Raw genomic sequence first — 16420 nt, forward strand, 5'->3', positions numbered from 1 at the left:
AGCTGGGCGTGGTGGCGCACGCCAGTAGTCCTAGCTACTCGGGAGCTGAGGCAGAAGAATTGCTTGAACCAGGGAGGCAGAGGTTGCAGTGAGCCGAAATCCTGCCATTGCACTCCAGGCTGGGGGACACAGTGAGACTCTATCTCCAAAAAAACAAAAACAAAAACAAAAACAAAACCCAAAAAGAAAAAAAAAAAAAAACCGCCAAAGAGGAACTCTGTGTTGTAACAGGAAGAAACAGAATGGCAGTGTGCAGACTTGAGTGGATTTCTATGTTTGGTAGAGATGAGATGAAGGGACTGGCTTCTATTTTCTCTGTAATGAAAAAGGAGGGATTAAATACTTTTCCAGGAGTTAATAAGGGTGACTTGTAAACGAATTGTTTTATATGTGAATGGATGCCTTGGCTTTCTAACTTTCACAGATAAGTAAATATATATCCACGCTCACAGCGGTGGGAACAGAAACAGTAAGTGTTTAAAAATACTAGAATGAGACCAGGCACGGTGGCTCACGCCTGTAATCCCAGCACTTTGGGAGGCTGAGGCGAGCGGATCACGAGGTGAGGAGATCGAGACCATCCTGGCTAACACGGTGAAACCCTATCTCTACTAAAAATACAAAAATTAGCCTGGTGTGGTGGCAGGTGCCTGTAGTCCCAGCTACTCGGGAGGCTGAGGCAGGAGGATTGCGTGAACCCGGGAGTCGGAGCTTGCAGTGAGGCGAGATCGCGCTACTGCACTCTAGCCTGGGTGACAGAGCGAGACTCCGTTTCAAAAAAAAAAAAAATACTAGATTGATTTTTATTCTAATAGTGATGATAATTAATCTGATGATATTCTGATGGCAAGGAAAGGTATAAGCTCCAATCAGGCCTCTGTCGTAAGCCGCCTAACAAGTGACAGGAATGAGGTTCACAGCTGTCACAGCACAAGGAAAGGAAATCCACCCCCACGCTCCTTCTGGTCCAGGACCCTAAGGGTTAAGATCAACGAGAGTTGGCCATCACTGCTTCCTAGAGCGGCTCTAGCAAAGCCGCCAGGGGAGATGGGGGTAACTTCCTGTTTCTGCCTTCCGGGTTTGAGAGTTTAGGACCCTGGGTTGGTGGGGTTAGAGGGAGAGGGGGCGCCTTCCTCCTGGACTGCTGGGGGTGCAGGGCGCCTTGGGTGTAGCACCCAGAACAGTGAGTTCCTTCTTGGGGGGAAGGGAGCCGAGGGTTGCGGGCTAGAGGAGTGGAAACAGCTCCGTCCAGGCTGCAGTGGACATCCGGAGAGAGATCCCGCTGCTGCCAGGGGCGAAGGCCCAGCATCTCCCACCGGCGGGCCACCGTCATCCTTGTCCGCGGGGTGCCTTAAGGGATCCTGTCGGCCGGAGACCGTTTGGTATCCTGGAACTTCACCCCCCAGCGTCTCCAACTTGTCCCTGCCATTGGTTGTTAAAACTAGGCGTCAGGCAGTGCATTTTTGAAGGATTTCTGATCAAAGCACGGCCCCACTCTGATCAGCTAGTTGCTCTGTAACAGTGAAAACACTCCTTCCCCATGGAGAGACATCTTAATGGCAGCCCTTTATGGCCTTGCATTTGCCACCGTTTTGCTGAGCCACTGTTCCGGGGGCTCCTTTGCTGCCAAATTTAATAGTATTTTAGTAGGGAAAATGGAGGGGGGGAGGGTGGTAATGTGTTACCCAGACTCATGCTTCTTTTGTAAATACTTTGATAACAATAGGTAACTTAGGACAGCAAAATATGTAACTCTATTCGAACAACTCCACCCCCTTCCTTTTTTTGCATTCAGGTGTATGGCTTTTTCCCTCCCCTCACTCAAACACTGGGGATATTAGTAATGTAGACTAGTTTCACGTTTCTCTAGAACAAATCCCTGCTTGCTGAGTGTGCTTATGGAATGTCGACTCACTTTGTTACAAGGTTTAGGAATGTAGATCTGTTTTCTAAAACGCCAGTCAATATATTCTAAAATAAAGGGACTCTTTGAGGATTATTTGTAGTTTGGCATTATGCCCAGCTCTGCTTCCCATTCTAGTTTATGATAATAGGTAAGAGGGTGAAAAAGGTCAGCATCCAAACAGACTTGGAGCTCAATCCTGCTCTACCACTTTCTAGGTGACCTTAGGAAAGTTTCTTAATACCTTTTAAACTCATCCTGTAAAATGCTGGTAGTTGTTCATACACCTCAGAGGGCTGTTGTAAGAATTAAATGACAAATGTGTGGAAATTATTTCATTCACTACCTGGCACATAATAGGCAGCAATGGTGAAAATACAATATAAGTACAGATACTGTTTTTTGTTTTTAAAATGTGTGCTTTGTATATCCTTTTATGTCCTTATTTTTCTCCCAAATAATGATATTTTTTATATTCTGAAATGGATGCCAGAAGTCCATACGTCACTGCCTTCCTGTGGTAGATCACATCAGATTCTTCTTTTTATTTCTTATTTTTTGTTGTTGAGACGGAATCTTGCTCTGTCGCCCAGGCTGGAGTGGTGCAGTGACACGATCTCGGCTCCCTGCAACCTCCGCCTCCTGGGTTCGAGCGGTTCTCTTGCCTCAGCCCCGTGAGTAGCTGGGACTACAGGCGCGTGCCACCACGCCCGGCTAATTTTTTGTAGTTTTAGTAGAGAACGGGGTTTCACTGCATAGCCAGGGTGGAACATTTTCTAGTCCCTTAAAATAGGTTAATGATTGTTGGCTCCAGAAGACAAAGTTTAGGCTGAAATGGGTATTGTGAATATGGTAGACTTAGGAACTAAGTGCAAGGAGGAAGAGGTCCTCTTGAGGCTCCTTTTTATATTGCAGGGTTATTGGCTATAATTATTCCACCTCTGCTTTGTCCTGATTTCTCTTTACTGGTTATGTAAATCCTAACTTTCCTTTGAAATTGACTTCAAAGGTTTCCTTCTGTCAAGACCAAGTTATTCTTTTGAAACTAAACAGCGTGCTTTTTTTTCTTTAGCTGCTGCTTATGCCTGCATATTGATTCCCTGAAGTCTTTATAAAAGTTTTATTATTGGTGTCTTTTAAAAAAATATACTTTGTTTTTTAAATTAAAAGTGTTTCTAAGCTATGCGTGGACAATGAGGATTAGTATCCTGTCTTTGAAGCTTGATCCTCAAACCTTTAATGTGAAGATTTATTTTTTTTATTATATAAGTTCTAGGGTACATGTGCACAACGTGCAGGTTTGTTACATATGTATACATGTGCCATGTTGGTGTGCTGCACCCATTAATCCTCGCTATTTACATTAGTATATCTCTTAATGCCATCCCTCCCCAAATTTCTCCACACAGACCGGTATGTGATGATCCTTCCTGTGTCTAAGATCTCATTGTTCAATTCCCACCTATGAGTGAGAGCAGAACATGCGTGTTTGGTTTCTGTTCTTGCTATAGTTGCCGGAGAGAATGATAGTTTCAGCTGCATCCGTGGTTCCTACAAAGGATACTTAACTCATCCTTTTTATTGCTGCATAGTATTCCATGGTATATGTGCCACATTTTCTTAATCCAGTCTGTCACTGATGGACATTTGCTGATTCCAAGTTCTTGCTATTGTGAATAGTACTGCACAAATACATGTGCATGTGCCTTTATAGTGCATGACTTATAACCCCTGGGTATATCCCCAGTAATGGGATGGTTGGGTCAAATGGTATGTCTAGTTCTAGATCCTTGTGAGGAATTGCCACACTGTTTTCTTCTGGCAACCAGTTTACAGTCCCACCAACAGTGTAAAAGTGTTCCTATTTCTCCACATCCTCCAGCACCTTTTGTTGCTTCCTGATTTTTAATGATTGCCATTCTAACTGGTGAGAGATGGTATCTCATTGTGGTTTTGATTTGCATTTCTCTGATGCATGCAGTGATTATTTGCATTTTTCATGTGTCTGTTGGCTGCATGAATCGTCTCTTTGAGAAGTGTCTGTTCATATCCGCCTACTTTGATGAAGCCGCTTGTTTTTTCTTGCAAATTGATTGAGAGCTCTCGGTGGTTCTTAGCCCTTTGTCAGATGCAGTAGATTGCAAAAATTCTTTCTCCCATCCTGTAGGTTGCCTCTTCACTTGATGGTAGTTTCTTTGCCGCAGAAGCTCTTTAGTTTCTAATTAGATCCCATTTGTGTATTTCACTTTTTGTTGCTGTTGTTTTGGTGTTTTTTAGTCATGGAGTCCTGCTCCATGCCTATGTCCTGAATGGTATTGCCTAGGTTTGTTCTAGGGTTTTTATGGTTTTAGGGTCTAACATTTAAGTTTTAATCCATCTTGAATTAATTTTGTCTATAAGGTGTAAGGAAGGATCCAGTTTCAGCTTCTACATGGCGTCAGCTTGTTTTCCCAGCACCACTTCTATTAACAGAGAATCTTCCCCATTTCTTGCTTTTGTAGGTTTGTCAAAGATCCACTGGTTGTAAAATGTGGTGTTATTTCTGGAGGCCTCTGTTCTGTTCCATTGGTTTCATTCTGTTTTAAGTACCAAAGTAACGGCGTTGCTTTAAGCATTGTAGCCTTTATATAGGCTTAGTTAGGTATATGATGCTTCCAGCTTTATTTCTTTGCTGGCCATCAGTTTTGGCAATGCGGGTCTTTTGTTCCATAGCCTCTTTAAAGCAGTTTTTTCATGAAGAAAGTCATTGGTAGCTAATGGGATGGCATTTAAATACCCGTGCAGTATATTTCACAATCTTGATTCTTCCTATCCATGAGCATGGTATGTTCTTCCATTTGCTTTAAAGTCCCTGCTCACTGAGCAGTGGTTTGTAGTTCTCCTTGAAGAGGTCCTTTACATCCCTTTGTAAGCTGGATTCCTAGGTATTTTATTCTTTGTAGCCATTGTAGGGAGTTCATTCATGATTTGGCTCTCTGTTTGTCTGTTACTGGTGTATAAGAATGCCGTGATTTTTTGCACATTGATTTTGTATCCTGAGCGGCTGAAGTTGCTATCAGCTTAAGGAGATTTTGGGTTGAGATGATGGGGTTTTCTAAATATACAATCATGTCATCCCGGAAACAGGGATAATTTGGATTCTCTCTTTTCCTAACTGGAATACCCTTTATTTCTTTCTCTCCTGATTGCCCTAGCTGGTGAACTCCCAACACTATGTTGAATAGAGCCGGTGAGAGAGGCATCCCTGTCTTGTGCTTTCAAAAGGAATGCTTCCAGTTTTTGCCCATTCATGATATTGGCTGTGGTTTTTCATAAATAGCTCTTATTATTTTGAGATATGTTCCATCAATAACGAATTTATTGAGAGTTTTTAGCATGAAGGGCTGTTGAATTTTGTCAAAGGCCTTTCTTGATCTGCTGAGATAATCATGGTTTTGTCTTGGTTCTGTTTATATGTTGATTACGCTTATTGATTTGGCGTATGTTGAACTGTAGCCTTGCATTCCAGGGATGCAGCCTCCACTTTGATCATGGTGGATAGCCATGTCCTGCTAGATTCGGGTTTGCCAGTATTTTATTGAGGATTTTGCATCACACCATCAGGATATTGGTTAAAAATTCTCTTTATTTTGCTGCCTCTGCCAGGCTTTGGTATCAGGATGATGTTGGCCTTATAAAATGAGTTAGGAGACTCTCTTTTCATTGGATCTGGAATAGTTTCAGAAGGAATGGTACCAACTCTTTCTTTGTACCTCTGGTAGAGTTCGGCTGTAACTGCCTCTGGTCCTGGACTTTTTGTTTGTAGACACTGTTGCCTCAATTTCAGAGCCTGCTATTGGTCTATTCAGGGATTCAACTTCTTCCTGGTTTAGTCTTGGGAGAGTGTAAGTGTCCAGGAAATTATCCATTTCTTCTAGGTTTTTTAGTTTATTTGTGTAAAGGTGTTTATAGTATTCTTTGATGGTAGTTTGTATTTCTGTGGGGTCGGTGGTGATAGCCCCTTCATCATTTTTTATTGCATCTATTTGATTCTTCTCTATTTTCTTCTTTATTAGCCTTGCTAGCGGTCTATCAATTTTGTTGATCTTTTCAAAAATCCAGCTCCTGGATTCATTGATTTTTTGGAGGGTTTTTTTGTGTCTCTATCTCCTTCAGTTCTGCTCTGACCTTAGTTATTTCTTGCCTTCTGCTAGCTTTTGAATGTGTTTGCTTTTGCTTCTCTAGTTCTTTTAATTGTGATGTTAGGGTGTCAACTTTAGATCTTTCCTGCCTTCTCTTGTGGGCATTTAGTGCTATAAATTTCCCTCTACACACTGCTTTAAATGTATCCCAGAGATTCTAGTATGTTGTATCTTTGTTCTTATTGGTTTCAAAGAACATCTTTATTTCTGCCTTCATTTCGTTATGTACCCAGTAGTCATTCAGGAGCAGGTTGTTCAGTTCCCATGTAGTTGAGCGGTTTTGATTGAGTTTCTTAGTCCTGAGTTCTAGTTTGATTGCACTGTGGTCTGAGAGACAGTTTGTTATAATTTCTGTTCTTTTACATTTGCTGAGGAGTGCTTTACTTACAAGTATGTGGTCAATTTTGGAATAAATATGATGTGGTGCTGAGAAGAATGTATATTTTCTTGATTTGGGGTGGAGAGTTCTGTAGATGTCTATTAGATCTGCTTGGTGCAGAGTTGAGTTCAATTCCTGGATATCCTTATTAACTTTCTGTCTCGTTGATCTGTCTGATGTTGACAGGTGGGGTGCTAAAGTCTCCCATTGGCTATTGTATGAGTCTGGCCCTTTGTGTCCCTAAGGACTTGCTTTATGAATCCAAGTGCTCCTGTATTGGTGCATATATATTTAGGATAGCACTCTTCCTAATGAATTGATCCTTTAATTATGTAATGGCCTTCCTTTGTCTCTTTTGATGTTTGATGGCTTCTAAAGTCTGTTTTGACAGAGGACCAGGGATTGCAAGCCCTGCTTTTTTTTTTGTTTTCCATTTGCTTGGTGATTCTCCTCCATCCCTTTATTTTGAGCCTATGTGTGTCTCTGCATGTGAGATGGGTCTCCTCTGGAATACAGCAAACTGATGGGTCTGACTTATCCAATTTGCTAGTCCGTGTCTTTAATTGGACCATTTAGTCCATTTACATTTAAGGTTAATATTGTTATGTGAACTTGATCCTGCTTGGCCATGATACATGGTTATTTTAGTTTGCTAGTTGATGCAGCTCTTCTAGCATCGATGACTTTGATTTTGATACGTTTTTGCAATGGCTGGTACCGTTGTTCCTTTTCCCCATGTTTAGTGCTCTCAGGATCTCTCTTGTAGGGCAGGCCTGGTGGTGACTCAAATCTCTTAGCATTTGCTGTCTGTAAAGGATTTTATTTCTCCTTCACGTGATGAAACTTAGTTTGCTGGATATGAAATTCTGGGCTGAAAATTATTTTCTTTAAGAATGCTGAGGCCGGGCGCCGCGGCTCAAGCCCCTGTAATCCCAGCACTTTGGGGAGGCCGAGCGGGTGGATCACGAGGTCAGGAGATCGAGACCATCCGGGCTAATAATATGGTGAAACCCCTGCCTCTACTAAAAATACAAAACTAGCCGGAAGGTGGTGGCGGGCGCCTGTAGTCCCAGCTACTCGGAGGCTGAGGCAGGAGACAAGCCGCGGAACCTGGGAGGCATGGAGCTTGCAGTGAGCCAAGACGCGGGCCACTGCACTCCAGCCCAGACACAGCTGCAGACTCCGCCTCCCAAAAAAAAAAAAAAGAATGTTGAATATTGGCCCCAGTCTCTTCTGGCTTGTAGAGTTTCTGCCGAGAGATCTGCTGTTAGTCTGATGGGCTTCCTTTGTGGGTAACCTGACTCTCTGTTACGTTCTTTAACATTTCTTCCTTCATTCTAACTTCTCGTGAATCTTGACAATTATGTGTCTATGGAGTTGCTCTTCTGAGGAGTATCTTTGTATGCTCTCTGTCTTTCCTGAATTTGAATGTTAGCTTGGGTTTTACTAGGTTGGGAAGTTCTCCTGATGATATCCTACAGAGTGTTTTCCAACTTGGTTCCATTTTCCTGTCACTTTCAGGCATGTACTAGCCAGACGTAGATTTGGTCTTTTTCTACATAATCCCAATATTTTAGGGTTTTGTCTATTTTTACTTTCTTTTTCTGTACCTCTTCTTTCTCAAGGCTTTACTTATCTTATTTCTCTGATCTTCAGTCGCTGATACTTCCTTTTCTTCTTCCTTGTGTTGACTGAAGTCGTTACTGAAGCTTGTGTGACGGTTTTCACATAGTTCTCGTGTTATGGTTTCTATCTCTATCAGTTCTTTTTAAGGTCTTCTCTGCATTTCGATTATTCTAGTTATCCATTCATCCATTCTTTTTTCAAGGTTTGCCTTTGTTTTTGTTACCTAGTTCCTCCTTTAGCTCTGAGAAGTTTGATCAATGAGGCCTTTCTGGCCCCAGCTTTATTTAAAGTTATTCCCTTCTGTCCAGCTTTGTTCCATGGCTGGTGATTTGCTGGGCGCTCCTTTGAGGGGGAGATATGCTTCTGATTTTTTGAATTTAGCTTTCCCCATACGGCTTTTTCCCATCTTTTGTGGTTTTTCTTCAGTTTCTATCTTTGATGATGGCACTTACTGATGGGGTTTTGTGTGTGGGCAGTGTCCTTTTCTGTTTGTTAGTTTTCCTACCAGTCAGGTGACCTCAGCTGTAGGTCTGTTGGAGTTTGCTTGAGGTCCACTCCATGTAATTGTGCAGCAGCTGAGGCTGAAGATAGAATATTGCTGAACAGCAAGTGCTGCTGTCTGATTCTTGCTCTGGAAGCTTCGTCTCAGGGGTGTACCCCGCCATGTGAGGTGTGAGGTGTTGGTCTGCACCTAGTGGGGGATGTCTCCCAGTTAGTCTACTTAGGGGTCAGGGACCCACTTGAGCAGGCAGTCTGTCCATTCTCAGATCTCAACCTCCATGCTGGCAGATCCACTGCTCTCTTCAAAGCTGTCAGACAGGGGCATTTACCTCTGCCGAGGTTTCTGCTGCTTTTTGTTTAGCTATGCCCTGTCCCCAGAGGAGGAGGCTACAGAGGCATGCCGGCCTCCTTGAGCTGTTGTGGGTTCCACCTAATTAGAGCTTCCCGGTGGCTTTGTTTACCTACTTAAGCCTCAGCAATGGCGGACGCCCCTTCCCCAGCCTCGCTGCTGCCTTGCAGTTAGATCTCAGACTGCTGTGCTAGCAATGAGGGAGGCTCTCTGGGTGTGGGACCCTCTGGGCCAGGTGTGGGATATAATCTCCTGGTGTGCCGTTTGCTAAGACCCTTGGTAAAGCACAATATTAGGGTGGGAGTTACCCGATTTTCCAGGTGTTGTGTGTCTCAATTTCCTTTGGCTAGGAAAAGGAATTCCCTTCCCCCTTGCGCTTCCCAGGTGAGGCGATGCCTCACCCTGCTTTAGCTCTCGCTGGTCGGGCTGCACCCGTGGACCAGCGCCAACTGTCCGGCACTCCCCAGTGAGATGAACCCGGTACCTCAGTTGAAAATGCAGAAATCACCCGTCTTCTGTGTCGCTCATGCTGGGAGCTGGAGGCTGGAGCTGTTCCTATTCAGCCATCTTGGGCGTGCCCCCCCGAAGATTTACTTTTTTGCATTGTTATTTCAGGGTTAACCCTTAATTCTAAACACTTGGATCTGAGATAAGATTTTCTAAAAGGGCTGGTAAGAGTTGTTTTTCTTATTTTCAGTATGGTTCATGGAACATTCTGTGCCTCCTATTGTTGTGTTGGAATGGTTGGGAAGGAAGGAGGAAGCATAAACTTTAACATATACCTCCAAACATAATTTATTTTCTTCCACAGGGTTTCTGATCTCTAACTTGGCTGTGATCATTGTGATGGAGCAAGAAAAAAAACTGTTGGTTTCAGATTCTAACAGCTTTATGGAGAGGGAGAGTTTGAAAAGCCCCTTCACAGGTGAGGGATCAAGACGATGGTCTGAATCCTGAGGAAATTTGATGTAGAAAGAACAGGACACTAGAATGAGACAAACCTTAATTTAATTCCTTGTTCTGTCACTTATAAGCTGTGTTAATTATTTCGGCCTCATTGTTCTCATCTTTAAGAAAATGAATAATACCGATTTCACATATATTTTAGAATTAGTGAAATACCCCATCCAAAGCTACTGTTCTTAATAAATAATGGCTATTGTTATTTCTACAGCATTTGCTCAGATTTTAGCAAAGCTATTTGTCTAGTTTTTACTTGAGATGGTATCCTGTTCAATTTCACTCCTATTCACATCAATCCTGTTTTTTCTCTTAAGTCTTCTAGAACAAAATTTAATGCATTTCTTTTTAGATTGATGTTCCCTTTGCCAATAATGGTTCAAATAATGCATTAGTGTAGTTGCTAAGTACAAAAAAAATCCACCTGCTTCTGGTAAACAGAGGAAAAGAAGTGAAACTGTCTTTAAAAACTTTTTTATATGAAATATTTATGAGGTTTTACAGTGTTATTTCCTCTCTTCCACTGCAGTTTAGAATTTGCGTCTCTGGCAGAGGTGCAGAATATGGTTAGAATATTTGTTTATTCTTGCAGGAGATGAAAGTATGAATAATTTGGAAACTGTTCACCACAATAATCCTAAGGCAGATAAACTTAAAGAGAAACCTTCAGAATGGTCTAAAAGACATAGACCACAACATTATAAGCATGAGGATGCAAAAGAAATGCCACTGACATGGGTTCAAGATGAGATTTGGTGTCATGATTCCTATGAGAGTGATGGCAAGTCAGAGAATTGGGGAAATTTTATAGCTGAAGAGGAGGAAAAACCCAGTCACCAGGAATGGGACCCAGGAGAACATACCAATGCCTGTGTGCAGCAGAATTCATCCTTTGTAGACAGACCCTACAAATGTTCCGAATGTTGGAAAAGCTTCAGTAATAGTTCTCATTTGCGTACTCACCAGAGGACCCACTCAGGAGAAAAGCCTTATAAATGCTCTGAGTGTGCAAAATGCTTTTGTAACAGTTCTCACCTGATTCAGCATCTAAGAATGCACACAGGAGAGAAGCCCTACCAGTGTGGTGAATGTGGGAAAAGCTTCAGCAATACCTCCCATCTTATTATCCATGAGAGAACTCACACGGGAGAGAAACCCTATAAATGTCCCGAGTGTGGGAAGAGATTCAGCAGCAGCTCTCACCTTATTCAGCATCACAGATCACATACAGGTGAAAAACCATATGAATGTTCTGTCTGTGGAAAAGGCTTCAGTCATAGCTATGTCCTAATAGAACATCAGAGGACTCACACTGGAGAAAAACCTTATAAGTGCCCTGATTGTGGGAAGAGTTTTAGTCAGAGTTCCAGCCTCATTCGCCACCAGCGGACACACACAGGTGAGAAGCCCTACAAATGTCTTGAGTGTGGAAAAAGCTTTGGTTGTAATTCTACTCTAATAAAACATCAGCGAATACATACAGGAGAAAAGCCTTATCAATGTCCAGAATGTGGGAAGAATTTTAGTCGTAGTTCAAACCTTATTACACACCAGAAAATGCACACAGGAGAGAAATCCTATGAAAGTTCTGAATATGAAGAAAGTTTGAGTCAGAACTGCAATGTTATAGAAGAATGCAGAATGCAGTTAGGAGAAAAACCATATAGATGTTGTGAATGTGGAAAGAGTTTTGGCCTTAGCTCCCATCTCATTAGACATCAGAGAACACATACAGGAGAAAAGCCTTACAGATGTTCTGAGTGCTGGAAAACTTTCAGTCAGAGTTCCACCCTGGTGATTCACCAAAGGACACATACAGGAGAGAAACCTTATAAATGTCCTGATTGTGGTGAATGCTTCAGTCAGAGCTTTAACCTTATCAGGCACCGGAGGACCCACATAGGGGAAAAACCTTACAAATGTACCAGCTGTGAGAAATGCTTCAGCAGAAGTGCCTACCTCAGTCAGCATCAGAAAATTCATGTAGAAAAGCCTTTTGAGTCTCCTGACGTTGGGGATTTTCCTCGTCAATGGACTTGGAAAAGCTGTTCAGGGGAAGTGCCCCTCATCCCTTCATTTTCAGTACCAAATTCATCTTCCTGAGTCCCAAAGCCTGGTGATGGTTTTTTCTTCCTTGTTGGACCACGACAATGTAGGTATTCTGTGATTGATGTGCTATAAAGTTTCTTTGATGTGTCTGTTAAAACATTTGGAAAAAGTCAACCTCCCAGTTTAAAGGATGGGAAGACCCCAATCACCAGGTTATTGGATCTGTCCAGTGAGAGATTCATCCACCAAGGATGAAGAAAGGAGGACTTTAAAAAATTTAAGGTAAGATAGTAATAGCTTCAAAAGAAATGTACAGAGCAATCCTGAGAGTAAGCAAAGGAACCGTGAGAACCTGAAGCTAGAATTGCTATTGAATTACTTTATTTTATCTTCGTTTACTAGGTAGAGATACATCATTACCAGCTTCAGGGGTTTACCCAGAGAAAGGGTATTTTTGAGCAAATAATGTGATTTCCTGGCTATTTTGTTGGGGCTTAAGAAGGAAAAGATTTTTTTTTTCAAATGCATTTTTAGTCACTAAAAGTAAAACTATTGTAGCATCTAGAACTATACTGTCCAATACCATAGCCTCTAGCCATATGTAGCTATTTGTATCAAGATTAATTGAAATTTTAAATCCAGTTCCTCAGTCACACTAGCCACTTTCTAAGTGTTCAGTAGCTCTATGTGACCAGCAGCTGCTGTATTGGATATTATAGAAGGTTCTTTCATTCAAGATCATTATTCTTGACAGACCCATAAATATTTCCTATAAAGACTGTAGAAATGTGTTCTGGAGGGTTTGCTCTCCAAAAGGTATTGTAACATAGAGTAGAACTGGAATACAGTATTGAAGACACTGGGTTTAGAGATTGGATATTTTAATGATTGCGTGTTCTAATTCATGTGCTGCCGACTGAGTTATCTAGTGATATGACCTCACTGTCTTGACCAAAGCCAGAATAGAAGGCAGGATTCCTGAATTCTGTCTTACAATTTTTAATGAAGAGCCTTTTCCCCAAGTTATCCCATTATGTAATTCTTGGTCAGCTCAATAACTTGGTTCTTTTTCTAATAATTAACTCACTAATTCGGAGCCAGTGTCCAAGGACAGTTTGCCATTAAGGAGTAGTGAGACTTCTTAGCTTCAGTACTGACAGTTTTCTTTTGCCTCTTGACATAATTGGTATATGGATCTGATAACTGAGGCCCCATCTTCCCTACTCATTCTTATGGGAATGATGCTTTGGAAATTATTAGATATATCCTATTCCCTTCCTCCCATTTTATTTCCTACTAGTGCAAAAGGTAGACAAGTAGGAAGGTTAGGACTCCTGAGTTGCCCATGATTTCATCTAATTTTTTGGATTCAGAATATATTTTATGAATAATATGCAGAGATGCATATTATGAATGTGAAGCCAGAATGGGTCAGTTGTAGCTGCTGCAAAGGTCTGTAGCTGATGGTCATTTAATTGCATGGGGATTATTTTATCTTTCATGATTGTGGTGCACCTGATACTGGCAGGGTATTTGTGTGTTTTTGTATTGTTATTTGATTACAAAAATAAAGCAAAAACTAACAAATAAAGGTATTGAAGAAGAATTTGGGGGAAATTTTCTACTTTCAGAAAAGGGGGAAAACATTAGGCATTATTGGCCTTTTATTTTTATTTTTTTCTTATTCATTAATTTTTTTTTTTGAGACGGAGTCTCACTCTGTCGCCCAGGCTGCAGTGCAGTGGCGCGATCTTGGCTCACTGCAAGCTCCACCTCCCGGGTTCATGCCATTCTCCTGCCTCAGCCTCCCGAGTAGCTGGGACTACAGGCGCCCACCACCATGCCTGGCTAATTTTTTGTATTTTTAGTAGAGACGGGGTTTCACTGTGTTAGCCAGGATGGTCTTGATCTCCTGACCTCGTGATCCACCCGCCTTGGCCTCCCAAAGTGCTGGGATTACAGGTGTGAGCCACCGCACCCAGCCCTTATTCATTAATTTTTTTTGAGATAAGGTCTCACACTGTCAACCAGACTGTAGTGCAATGGCACCATCATAGCTGACTGTAGCCTCAAACTCCTGGGCTCAAGGGATCTTCCCATCTCAGCCTCCTGAGTAGCTAGGACTACAGTGCACGCCACTGCAGTCAGCTAATTTTAAAATTTTTGTAGAGACAGAGTCTTGCTATGTTGCCCAGGCTGGTGTTGAACTCCTGGCTTCATGCAGTTCTCCTCCCTCAGCCTCCCAAGCTGCTGAGATTACAGGTGTGAGCCACCAAACCCGGCCCATTATTGGCTTTTATATGACCTCACCTGAGTATTTTTCTGTCTTTGTATGTTATCTGGTATTGCCCAAATTTTATTAAATTGTAATATTTCAGGACAAGTTTTTATAGTAACTAATAGTTTGATTAATGCTTGATAACTAAGGAGTTATCAACTTAGGAGTTTGCTGATAAACTTAGGAGTTTGCTGTTGAGGCTGAAATTCAGTTACAAGGCAGCAGTGGTTGGGGTGATACAAAATCAATCACATGCTCTGTGGCAGGTAGCCACTCTGAGCCTCAGTTCCCTCATCTGTAAAACAGAAATAATGCCTGCCTTACAGGGTTACCATAAACATTAAATGAATGTTTGCAAATCATATAGCACAGTGCTTAAACATAGCAGGGTATCAATAAATGGTAATTACTTGCTGCTGCTATTATTAATTGAAACAAACTGAAAAAAAAAGTTATCCACATGTTTTGAAAGTAGAAGTAGTAGTACAGCCCCAAACTTATCTTACTTGTAGATTCTTTATGATCAACTTCAGGAATTTTAACGGATAAAATATTGGAAAAGCACAGGACTATATTGTTTGCAGACTGTCTAAAACACTTTTATTTTATTCACCTTGTAAGCAGCTATAACAAAAAAAACAGGAAATTTTACTAAATTTTCTTTTTATTCATGAAACAAAGAATTTGGTTTAAACTGGAAAAGAACAAAATCACAAGTTCAATATAAGTTAATTTGCATCTGAAGAGATTAATAACAGGTACAAGTTATGTCCTGTCACCATCACCTATACAATGTACTATGATGGCTGGTAATATATAAAATCTATTTCACAAACCTTGATGTCTACCAGAATAAAGATGTTCACATCTTAGATGGGTTAAGATGGGCTCCATTAGTAGAACAATTTGGCAAAAATCCTTGTCTCTTTGGATTGAAAATGAGGAAAACAAAAAAGAGATTTGTACCTTATGATGGAGAACATAACATAGTCAAACATGATATGTGATGCGTTTATCTCAGTTTCATTAATCAGTAAGTAGACTCTTTGTTTAGCTCCATGAGAAAGAAATTCTATATTCTCTATTTTTCTTGCTAGCATAAAGGACTCAGCATGTGAATAAAGAAAGCATTCTTTATTTACAAGTGATTTATTTCATGGTTTCTTTTTAATTAAATAGAAGACACCTATAATGTATATTTTTCCTACTCAAAGAAGGAGCTCATATATATTTTCCATGCCATAGCATCGGGACAGCCATGTCAATGCATGTACTCACAACTATAGGAGGGAACTCACTCCCTAACTGCTGTACAGCCTACCAGAGGGCATGTAAGCATAAGTCTCTGTAGTAATTAAGGTAAAGTCTTAACTCCCATCATCCCAAGTTATCCAAGTTGGGTCTACCAAATGGGCCTTCTCCTTAGTGCTGTAGAAGTTTCTACAGCACTAGAAACTTGAGAGGTGAGAGGTAGTGGAGTACAGCGGTACTGTGACTGTTACCCTTTATGCATTAATCATTGATCTCAGCCAGTCTCATTTTCTGAAATCATGGTGCTTTAGTCTCCTTAGTGTTGCCATAACAGAATACCTGAGCTAGGTAATTTATAAAGAAAAGAGGTTTTATTTGGCTCATGATTCTGATGGCTGGAAAGTCCAAGAGCATGGGGCCAACATCTGCTTGCTTCTGTTGAGGGTTTCTGTGCTGTGTCATAACATGGCAGAAGGTCAAGGGTGAAGACAGCACATGCAAAGGGGCAGGACATGAGAGTTGCAATCACTCCATAACAGCTCACTCTCAGAAACTAATCCGGTCTCATGTGAGAGGTCTCCTGTGAGAGAGAGAGGTCACTCGCGGACAAGAATTGTACAAGAATTGGCAGCGCGCTGCCTATAAGAGCAGAGGGAGCCCCCGTGACTCAGATGCCTCCCATTAGGCCCCACTTAAAGGTTCCACCTCCCAACATTGCTACACTGAGAATTAATGTCCCAATATGAGTTTTGGTGGGGACACTCAAATCATAGCATTTGGTAACAACAAGACTGTCATTACAGTAGTCCCCCCTTATCCAAGGTTTTGCTTTCTGGGGTTTTAGTTACCCTTGGTCAACCATGGTGTGAAAATACTACATCACTACTCTTGCTCTTTGGGGCCTTTATTAAGTATGGTAAGGATTATTTGAAGATAAGCATTA

General features: G+C 41.5%; 1 protein-coding gene across 6 annotated transcripts in view; it reads left to right on the plus strand.

The window, feature by feature from the left end:
- The window catches only part of ZNF572 (zinc finger protein 572), a 76127-nt gene that overhangs the window by 38254 nt on the left and 21453 nt on the right, over positions 1-16420 (plus strand). Inside the window, exons 1-4 of one of the 6 annotated variants that reach the window (XM_009213567.4) lie at positions 1026-1183; positions 9555-9610; positions 9751-9864; positions 10492-13539. In XM_009213567.4, coding sequence (XP_009211831.2) covers positions 9786-9864; positions 10492-12002 — 1590 coding nt within the window. In that variant the 5' untranslated portion in view covers positions 1026-1183; positions 9555-9610; positions 9751-9785 and the 3' untranslated portion in view covers positions 12003-13539. Of the gene's footprint in view, positions 1-1025; positions 1184-9445; positions 9865-10491; positions 13540-16420 lie in introns of those variants that run through there. The other 5 variants (XM_009213565.4, XM_003903149.5, XM_009213566.4 and 2 more) reach the window with 5 other exon arrangements.

This window comes from Papio anubis, chromosome 8, assembly GCF_008728515.1.
Source record: "Papio anubis isolate 15944 chromosome 8, Panubis1.0, whole genome shotgun sequence".
NCBI classification, from domain to species: domain Eukaryota; kingdom Metazoa; phylum Chordata; class Mammalia; order Primates; family Cercopithecidae; genus Papio; species Papio anubis.